At 61.3% G+C, this 10386-nt stretch overlaps 1 protein-coding gene across 1 annotated transcript; it reads right to left on the bottom strand.

Annotated features, from left to right (window-relative positions):
- Nucleotides 1–5123: 5123 nt before the first annotated feature.
- Nucleotides 5124–10357, bottom strand: SNX33 (sorting nexin 33). The gene is made up of 2 exons (XM_038147242.1): nucleotides 7940–10357; nucleotides 5124–6023 (listed from the first exon to the last, which is right to left on the bottom strand). Exons 1-2 carry the CDS (start codon nucleotides 9378–9380, stop codon nucleotides 5770–5772), a joined length of 1695 nt encoding a protein of 564 aa, XP_038003170.1. The 5' UTR covers nucleotides 9381–10357; the 3' UTR covers nucleotides 5124–5769.
- Between the last annotated feature and the right edge of the window lie 29 nt (nucleotides 10358–10386).

Here is a 10386-nt window from a genome sequence, read left to right as displayed (position 1 = left end):
CAGGAGGGCTCCTGCCTGGACAAGAAACACAAACCACAGCCCAGTCAATCTCAGAAGTTTCCTGGCCAGGCCCTTCCCTGGCACCCTTCCCTGCCAAGCTGGCTATAAAGGTAGCAGAGGTTCAGGGAACACCACGGCATGGGTTGGAAGGGGCCTTAAAGGTCATCTTCCACCCTCCTTCCATGGGCAGAGACACTTTCCTCTAAAACAGGTTGCTCCAAGCCTCATTTAACCTGGCCTGAACACTTCCAGGGATGGGGCAGCCACAGCTGCTCTGGGCACTCTGTGCCAGTGCCTCACCACCCTCACAGGGAACAATTTCTTCCCAATATTCCACCTATCCCTGCCCTCTGTCAGTGAGAAGCCATTCAGCCCCTGTCCTGTCACTCCACGCCCTTGTCCAAAGTCCCTCTCCAGGTCTCTTGGAGCCGTTTTGGCCTTTGGAAGGGCTCTGGGTTCTCCCTGGAGCCTTCTCCTCCCCAGGTGAACACCCCCAGTTCTCCCAGCCTATCCCCAGAGTCCTTGGAGAGCATCTTGGGTAGAAGGAAGGGACCATAACCCCAGGGCCATCCGACCTGTGACAGGTTGGATCCAACACCTCTCCTGGGTGAGTAACACCAGCAGCTGGTCTCAGGTGAGGTTTCAGCAGGAGCTGGAGGCGCTGGGGCTCACAGGTAAGGATGGACACAGAGCAGGAGGGGAGGCTGTCTCAGCTTGGGTGACCAAACCAGTTTCCAGGCACCTATTCAAAGGCAAACAAAGAATCCACCCGGGGCACGATGGATCCTTTGGCTTTGAAACCCCTCCGGGGAGCTTTAGTCATGCAAAGGCAGGGGTTCAGCAAAGGTGGGATTTCATTCCCAGCCCGGCTTCAGCAGACTGGGACCCATGGAAGCATCAGGTGCCTCCAAAATCCCCACTGCTCTGGACCACAACAGCTGCAGGACCCTGGAACAGCATTGTCCACACTTCTCCTGGGAGTGAGCACAGGAGCCCCTGAGCTCAGGCAGCGACCCCACTCTGCTTTGGGGAGGTATGGTCCCAGGGCTCCAGCCTCTGTGTCCCAATCCCAAAACCTCCCTGGCAGCTCTCAGCAACCCCAGGAGATGCTCTGGACCTCACCAGGAGCCAGGAGCAGCATCCTGGTGTCCCCTCAGGGGGCACAGGCCACACTGCCCGATGGCAGGTGATGAGGAGCAGTCTCCTGGGAGGGCAGAAGGACACCACGGCAGGTGAAGGGGGGTCAGGTCCTGCTAGGAGCTGTCCTATGAGGAAAGCTCAGAGCCAGAGCCGAGGCTGCCAGCTGCCTAGTGTGACAGGCTCAGTTCCTCCACTGGGCTCCAAGCCAAGCCCAGTGGCCCGGGATGCTGGGAGCCCTCCCTCCCTGCTACGTGCCTGTCTGACTGGGGCCAGTCATGCCCACAGCCTGCAGAACAGGCTCAGCTGGCAGCAAGCCTGGCAGGACGGGATGGAGCCCGGGGGAAGAGCCGGAACGTCACCCCGGGAGCACCTCAAACAAACCCACACAGGGCCGATGCTGGCCCCGGGAAGCTGGCATCTGTCCCACCACCTGCCCACGTGAGATAAAGCACACAGATTTACGCTGCAGGGCCACAGGAGATTCCCAGATCCTGGGGAAAGTGTGGAGTGGTGAGGACCCGGCCACCAGAAAGCATCCCCGTGCCTGCCACGGCTCCCCAGCCCAGCTGTGATTTAAATTTCAGACAAATTGAGCCTGACCTCTGTTTCCACACCCAGCAACTGCAAGGCAGACAGACAATGACGGAGGGATAACCACATCCCAGAGCCTGGGCTCCCCACCCCTCCTGCACAAACAACACACCCAGAGACACAGCTCCCCGGCAGTGCAGGACCGACCTCCCCATGCCCAGCACCTTCCCAGGGACTGAAGAGAGGGAATCCGGGCTGGCACAGAGAGCTGGGACAGGTCTGACCTGAGCATCACCCTGGCTGTGCCTAGCAGGGGGAACCTGAGGTTCACACTCACGGGAGGAGCTGGGTTGGGTCACACCCTCATTAGAGGTGGTTTCCAGCTTATTCCCTACAACAGACACCACTGATCCACCATAATTTCCCCGGGCTGGGAGCAGGAGGGAGCTTTATTTATATCCATAGCCAAGGGAATACAGGGGTGCTTAAGGGAACCAGCTGGTGCTCGCATTTTTGCCTGGAGGAGCCAACTCAGGGTCATGCTTCGGAAATATTTGAGAAGCACAGCAATTAAAAGATTGGAGCTGGCAGGCTGAGCTGTCTCACTCTGCCCTGATCCGTGCCTGTGTCCACCCACCTGCATCCGCCCGGAATCACTCCTCTCATCCACCTCCCGACACGGTGGGAGTGGCACTGAAACTCCACTTGGCTCCATCCCCCGAGCCGCTGCTGACCCTAATGGGCGGGCAGGGCTTCTCCCCGCTCCCTGCTCCCCGTTGGCAGCTGTGCCTCTCCAGCCCCCGTGCCAGCGTGTGCCGGCAGCGTGGCGTGCCCAGCAAGCCCCGTCCTGCCCGGCCGCCCCGCCAGCAGCTGCACCCTGCGCTCCCCCTCGCCTGGGAGGAGCTGGGGTGGGTCACTGCGCTCCTTTGGCGGCTGATCCCAAGTCATTGAGCGCTGTGGGTGTACCCGTGTGGCTGACAGGGCTCTGATCAGCAGCTCTGCTTGTCCCAGCGCTCCCATCCTTCGCCCCCCAGCTGTTTGGCCGGTCCCTGTGGGACCCCAGCTCTCTCTGCCCACCTTGGAGCATCTTGCTGGGCTCGGGATACAAGCACAGGGGGTCCCTACAGCCTGACAGCCTGGCCCACACACAAACCCTGGTCTCCCAGAGCTCAGAACGAGGATGCCAGGTCTCTTCTTCCCATGGTGGAGGGAGACCCAAAGAGAAGCAGCGAGACAAGAGCTCTGGGAAGCCAGAGGCAGGAAGGGAGGCAGCCACGGGCTCTCTGGTGCTGGCTGCCGTGCCCTCCAGGGAGAATGCTCCAGCCACCACCACTGCTGCCACCTCCCAGCCGTGCTGTCAGTACTGATGGGACTCACACAGGGCCTCAGCCTTGGCTTTCCCACGCAGGAGCAGCCTTGGGAAGTGGGAGGAGGAAACGGATCCGCTCCGTGTTCCCGGTGCTTCCTCTCAGCCCTCTGTGCCCTGGTTTTTTTCTCTTGTGGGAGCAGGGAACAGCCTGTGTCACAGATAACAAAGGCAGTGACAGACACTGCTGGGGCATGCGAAGCACTGTGTACACCCCAGACTCCTCCCCACCAGCATCCTGACCCTGGGACAGCCACCGAAACGCTTGGGGCTGGTTCTGTCCTGCAACCCTTGGCACGTTTGTAGGATGCTGTCAGAGGTGTGGGGGCAGCAGCAGGACGCTCAACCCCCCCATCTGGCCAAGGCAGACTCTGAAATGCCCACCCAGGGGCAGTGAAGGCCCAGCTGCCTACTGCCCAGTGGGAAAAGGCAGGGATGCTAATGGAATACAGGTTCTAGCCAATGGATTTGCTGTGTCCTGGGAGTGTGGTCCAGACGTGAGGGTACAGAGGGGGTGGATGGTGGAGCAGGGAGACCTTTGTGGATGCTGAAGGACCACAGAGAGCACAGGTCCACCTTTGGGGAAACTGAGGCACAGCCTTCCAAAGGGGTGCATGCAGCCCACAGGGACCTTAGCCCATCCCTGTCCCCATGCCAGGACACCAGAGCAGAGGATGAACTCCTGGGGCGCTGGGACATCTCCCTGCTCCAGCTGCACACCCCATCTTCAGCACATCCCAGGGACTGAGCTTCCACGGGGCACTCCAGGCAGGGGATGCCCTTGCTCAGGCAGGTTCCAGGGGAGCTGGGATGTTGGCGGAGCTCTGGAGGCTGCCTGCAGTGCCAGAGGCTGGCTGCCAGCCCGGGGACGGCGGTGGCAGGCTCAATCCCAGTGCCCATTGTGCTCCCGAGGGAACAGGGCTGGGGGAAGGGACACGTTCTGGCCTCAACGTGGGGCCAAGGCCACCACGGCCATCCAGAGCACGGCCAGCAGGGCTGGAGACCCGCCACTCCTGCAGGATTAGCACAGGGTCAGACACCATTCCCACGGCTGCTGAGCTGGGATGGGGCTGGGATGAGGAGGGAATGGGGTGAGACAGTGCCAAGGAAGGATATGGTCAGGTGAGGATGAGGCTGGCGTGGGTTGGGGCTGGGCCAGGATGAGACATGGGTGGGACAGGGCTGAGGCAGAACATGGCCAGGGTAGGATGGAATTGCAGTAGGATGGGGTTGGGATAGGATGGGGCCAGAGTGGGATGGGACTGGGAAGGAAATGGGAGTGGGATGGTGCCATGTAAAGATGCAGCCTGGCTAGGATGGGACTAGAGTGGAGCAGGGCCAGGCTAGGATGTGGCCAGGCTAGAACAGGGATGGAATGGGGTTGGAGTGGAATTGGGTGGGGGTGGGATGGGGTTGGGGTAGGATGGTACCAGAGCATGCTGGGAATGGGGTAGGATGGGGCCAAGGCAGGATGTTGCGAGGGTGGGATGAGGCTGGGCTAGGACGGGACTGGTGTGGGATGGACCCAGGGTGGGATGGGGCCACGGTGAAGGGGCCTGCCCTGGCTGTGGGATGCAGGAGGAAGCACGTCCTGCCTGGATGGAGGCTGCGTGCCGGGCTGTACCTCAGAGTGCTGGTTCCTGCAGCCTGGGGCCGGGGAGGGCTCCGGGAGGATGGAGCGCAGCCCGCAGCATTCCCAGCGTCGCTGTTAGTTTAACAATACCCCGCTGGCCTGCATGCCGGGGCTAATTTTATCCTTGGAGCCAGGCCAAGGCGGCCCTAACTTTCCTCGCTGTGATTTATCCCAGCTATTTCCCTTCAAAAACAAGGCCCCCGTGCCAGCCCCGCTGTCTCCCAGGCAGCAGCACACTGTCCCAGGCAGGGCAGAGCGGGGCAGGATCTGCCCCTCGGGGGGCTGTTTAGAGAGCAGGAGGGGGGTTGCTGTGGGAACCCCTCCTGGGGTCATTCCCCCCACAGCATGGGGATGTTCACAGCTGGCTGGAAGCCAGGGGATGCTCAGGCAGAACCTTCCCCGGGATCCTGGAGCAGCTCTGTTTTCCACAGACATCTCTGGGAAGGAGGTGGGTGTTTTTTCTACCAATGATTTTATTGAAAAGGCTGTGGGGCTATTTTTTTTTCCCTTTTTTTCCTTTTTTCTCCCTTTTCCCAGTCAGCAGCCATACTTGAGAAAGAGATTTCTCTTTGCCTCTGTGCATCTAGTTAAAAACTGATCGGTAAAAATGCTGCAGAAAAATGGAAAATATTGAAAACATCTTGTGACAAACAAACAAAAAAAAATCTCTTCCAAATAAAGATCTCTTTTCTTCTCTCTTTTTCTTTCCATCAGAAAAGCTTTTAGTGTGCAAAATGTCGACCGCTTGGATTTCTTCTCCCAGTGGGCTGGGATGCACCCACCCCTGCTCCAGGAGAGTGGGTTTTCAGAAAGCTAAAAATCACCAGGCAGAGACCCCAGCACCGTGACCTCCCCACCTGTCCCTCTCGTGACTCCCCCACGCTCCCGCCAGACCCGTGGCAGGGTGGGAGGTCCCCAGGGGAAGAAAGGAAGAGGTGGCACGGCCAGCCCGCGGGCGAGCCCTTCCCTGCCAGCCCGGGAAGGGGGAAGAAAGCCCAAAGTCATTTGGTCACTAGCGTGATGAGTTCCCGTCCGTCCGTTCCCAAGGAGCCCTGGGGGCTGCGGGCAGCGTGGGACGAGGGTCAGAGGTTGTCGAGGGTTAGAGGTTGTCGTACATGCGCAGCGTCTTCTCCAGCTGCTGGCTGACGCGCTGGTAGAAGACGATCTGCTGCCTCAGGTAGGACTGCATCATCCTCTTGAAGTCGGCCACGCGCCGCTCGTGGAAGTGGTTCATCTCGGCCTGCAGGGCGAAGCCCACCACGCGGCAGCGCTTGCGGATCCCGTCCGCCTCCTCCTGGTCCATCCTGCCCTCGTCGCTCATGCGCTGGCTCTCCTTCACCTTGGCGAAGGCGCCTGGCGGGGCAGGGAGCAGCGTCAGGGGGTGCGTGCGACCCTCGGGCCCCTTCCCTGCGCAGCCCCGCTCGATCCCGTGGTCCCCCGTGCTGGGGCACCGGCCAAAGGAGAGGCACAGACCTGCCCCATGTAAGGGAGGGATCTGCCTGCATCTCCCCCTGCCCATCAAGCCCATCCCTCTCCTCCAGGCAGGCAAAGACCGGGAGCATGTTCCCTCTGGACTCTGGCATCCCCAACTCCTTTTCCATCCTGGGCAGTCAGCCTCACGTATAGCTGGTTTTGGGGGTCTGGGCTCCTGGAGCACTGTGACTCAAGGCTTGGGGTGCAAAGCTGACGTGGGGCAGTGTTAGCACAGTGAAGCACCCCAGCCAAGCCTGCCCTCCAAACATTCCCTGCCATTCCATGAAGAGGGGTCAGGAGCAGCCCTGGGAGACCCCAGCCCAAGGAAGCAGTGAACCAGGATGTGGCAAGGGCACGTGGTGCTGCCTGGAGCTCAGCTGGGAAAGCATCTCCCACTCCCAGAGGCAGCTGACGTTCTGACACCAGTTTTTCCCTCTCCTTCCATGTTTTTTTACAGCTGGGTTTCGAAAGAATCCTGCCTGGCTCCAGCCCTGCATTCCTCCCCCTCATTAGCACAGAGGCTAAAAAACTGAAAACAGGATCTGGCCCGCACTGGGCTTTCTTCCCTGCTCCCTGCCCCTTGCCGGGAGCACCAGAGCCGGGGTTACAGTGCTCCCGCTGCGCCAGCCCTGCTCCCAGAAGGGAGGAGGAGGAGGAGAAGGAAGAAGCAAAGTTTGGAGGCCAAATCCTGCCTTCCGCTCTGCCCACGCGGCCTCGCTTCCGGACAGGATCCAGCCCCTCTCCAAGGGTAAACAACACTCAGAGGAAAGGCAGGGAAGCTGCCCGGGCAGGATCGCATCCTCCCTGCGCCCTTTGCCTTCCCAGCCTCCCCCAGGGATGCCGAGTGATGCAGACATCCCTGCATGCTTGGACACAAACGGCCCTGGCTTCACCCTGGGGAAAACCTGTCCTCCACACTCTGGGGACACTGGAGTGGGTGTCCCCTCCCTGCTGCGGGCAGCTGGGCGGGGAGGAGTGTGTGTGGACTTTGGCCCCACACCCACACCGCTGGCTGCCTGGGTGCAAAGGGACACCGAGCCCTGCCTGCCTGCTGCCTGCCCCAGGGAGAGAACAGCAGACACTTCCCCTCCCTGATCCCACCCAATCCAGGGAACCAGGACAAATGGGACATGGGGAGCTCTGATGCCCTGGGGGTGCTAACACCCTCCTGCTGGGCTTGGAGGTGCAGGGACAGACTCCTGAAAAGTGCGACCCTGGTTGTCCCCAGAGGTTCAGAGTGTCCTCTACCCCACTGCCCTGCCCCCTCGGCCCCTCTGACCGACCCAAGGCCATGTCCAGCCATGTCCCAGCCCTGGGAGAGCAAGCTCTGGTATTTCTGCTGGCCACCCATCCACTGCCTTGGCAGGAAGGGAGGATGAGGAGGGAGAAGTGGCAGTGGGTGGGGATGCACAAGAGGCGCAGGGCAGGTCACCCCAGACATAACAGCAGCAGTGTTGGCTTCTGCTCACAGTCTGGGGGAAGTGACATCCGTGCTGACCACCCCTGGCAGTGCTTTGGGCAGCACCAGCAGCAGAGTCCAAGGCCTCACTGGGACAGACTCTGGACACAACAGCCCTAGCAGACTCTGCCAGGCTGGGCTGACTGGGGGGCTGTGCCAGCGGGGACCACACCGCACCCCTAAGAGGCACAGGCAGTGGTTCCCTTCCTCATTCCCCATTCCCATCCCCATTAACTTCAAGGCCCAATGAAGGATTTCCTCATTGCATCCCCATCCCACCTGCAGCACCATTCCCATTCACATGGGGCCATTCCTGGGGAGAAGAATGCCTCCTTACCTTTCTGCAGGTGGATGATGTCTGGGAAGTTGGAGAGGAGCCCCTGGTACAAGGAGAGAGTGTCCAGCATGAGGAACAGGTCGTTCTTGGGCTGCTCAGCAAACATCTCCCCCACAGTCTCGTACGTCTTGCCCGTGTGGGAGATGGCGTTGTTGAGGGCATCCAAGCTGTAGGGAGGGTCCATGTGGAAGGAATGGCTGATGGCTTGGAAGGCATTGCCCAGCTTCTGGAACTCCTTCCGGAAGCCCCCCACGTGCTTGCGCACCAGCTCCGAAGCCACGTTGGTCAGCTGCAGGACGCTGTCATCCATCTTCTTGCTGAAGGCCTTGAAGGCGTCCACGCGGTCCTCCACATCCTGCAGGTCCTGGTGCTCGGTGGGAATCTGGATGGTGAGGAGGAAGCTGGCGCCCACCATCTCGTCCTTCTCCGCCCGGCGTTTGCCCAGCTTCCACTGCTTCTCGTCGCGGCAGCAGAGGAAGTGCTGGAAGCCCTCGTACTGGGAGAGGACGGGGTGGCTGGTCATGTGCTCCATCCAGAGGATCAGCCGCCGCTTGCGCTTCTCGATGAAGTCCTCCTCGAAGCGGCCGGTGGCCTGCTTCTCGGGCAGGTGCGGCACCGAGATCACCGTGAACTTGTGCAGCAGGCGGTTGTAGAGCCAGTCGAAGTGCTTGTAGCGCCGGTACACGGGAGAGTTGAAGTTGCTGGGTGTCAGCTTGTAGGAGATGTAGCTCTTGATGCCCTTGAACTTGGTTTGCTTGGTGGGGTCCTCCACGGAGCAGATGAACGGGTGGGGGTTGGCCCTCCACTGCGGCCCTCTGGAGCCCATCTCGATGCAGTAGGTCTCGGCGATCTTGGACATCAGGGGCACGTCGCCCAGGATGAAGGCTTCCACCCCAGAGCGGACGAAGCAGGAGAAGCGGTTGAGGTTCCTGCCCACCACGCTGCCCCTCTTGGAGGAGCTCATGCTGTCCTGCCTCTCCAGCGCCGGCTTGGGCCGGTAGCCGGCGTGCTGGGGGTGGCCATAGGCCGCCGGGTACGGCAGGCTGGGCGAGGGGTGCCCGTTGGTGCCCGGCGCGCTCCGGGGCTCCTCCACCACCGTGCACGTGTCGTCCCAGTCATCCCAATCGTCATCATCATCATCCTCAAAACTGCCCTGGTAGGAGATGCCGGGGTTGGGGGATGCCGAGTACAAGGAGGAATCGTGCCCGGGGGAGCCGACCGGGCTGCTGGAATAGTCCGTGTAGTTGGAGCCCGAGCGGGAGCGGAGGATCTCGACGTAGGAAGCGGGGAAGAGGCCGGTCTCGCCACGGCTGTTTTGGCCCTGTAACCACCCGTCCAGGGAGTTCTCGCTGAAGATGACGAGCTCCTCGTTCTCCTGGATGCTGATCTCCTCTTTGTTTTCGCTCTGGAAGTTGTAAAGCGCTCTGGCTTTCAACGCCATGGCCGGTCCCGGGTCGGGAAGGGGGGGGGGGGGGGGGGGGAGCCAGCGGAACGCAACCCCCCCGGCCAAAACACCCCCCCAAATCCCGGCAATACCGCGGGCTCGCGCGGCTCCGGGATCACCACCAGGCGCTGTGGGAAATGGCTTGGCCGCTTTCCCAGGAAAATAATAAAATAAAAATATTTAAAAAAAAAAAAAAAAGGTGGAGAAGAAATCCCTTACGAGGTGACGCCAATGTCCCTATGTCCAAGTGACCCCCCCCGATCCCGGCGCCCCGGTTAAAAAGAACATTCCCCGTTTAAAAACGACATTCCCTGGATAAAAACAAGATTCCCAGTCACGCGAGCGGCGTTCCCCTGGCTCCTCCGGGATGTGAATCCCGGCCGGCCCGAGAGCCGGGCTCTGCCATGTCCACGCAGGGTTTATCTCTCTGGGAGGCTGATCCCGAGCTTTCACTCTCCGGGAGGAAAAGCCCTGGCTGCCAACGAGGAAATAAATCCAAAGCGATTTTTCTCGGGGCTCCTGTGGGTAAAACACCCTAAATTTCCCGTCGGTGGGCGCCGGGAGAGCGCCGGGAACGACCCCAAACCCTGCCCGACCTCCCGGTGATCCCGGGATTTTGCAATTCCTTTCCGGGCCGACTTTCCCGATGGTCGGTGGGGTCTGGTTTTCCCTGAAATCCGTAAATCTCACGCAGGACGGAGGCGGGCGGTGGTGCCCGTGTCGGTGTCGGGGCCGCTGCTGTAGCCACCGGCTGTGACGGGGCAGCGCCGGGGCCGCTCCGCTGCCGGGGCCGCTCCCGTTGCCGAAGGGGTGGCGGAGCCGGCCGCCAGCCTCCCGTGACGCAGGGCAGCGCTCCCCGCTCCGCCGCCCGGTTCGCGGCGGGGAGCGGCCCGGCCCGGCCCGGCCAGCCGCACGCTGCCCTCTGCAGGCAGCCGGCCCCGGGGGCACGAGTCCCCGCCCGCGGCGGCTGCGGCTGCTCCCGCCTCCCTGCCGGGACGTGCCC

Source organism: Motacilla alba, chromosome 10, assembly GCF_015832195.1.
Source record: "Motacilla alba alba isolate MOTALB_02 chromosome 10, Motacilla_alba_V1.0_pri, whole genome shotgun sequence".
NCBI classification, from domain to species: domain Eukaryota; kingdom Metazoa; phylum Chordata; class Aves; order Passeriformes; family Motacillidae; genus Motacilla; species Motacilla alba.
The sequence above is the reverse complement of the archived record's forward strand: the minus strand, read 5'-3'. Positions and strand labels throughout refer to the sequence as shown.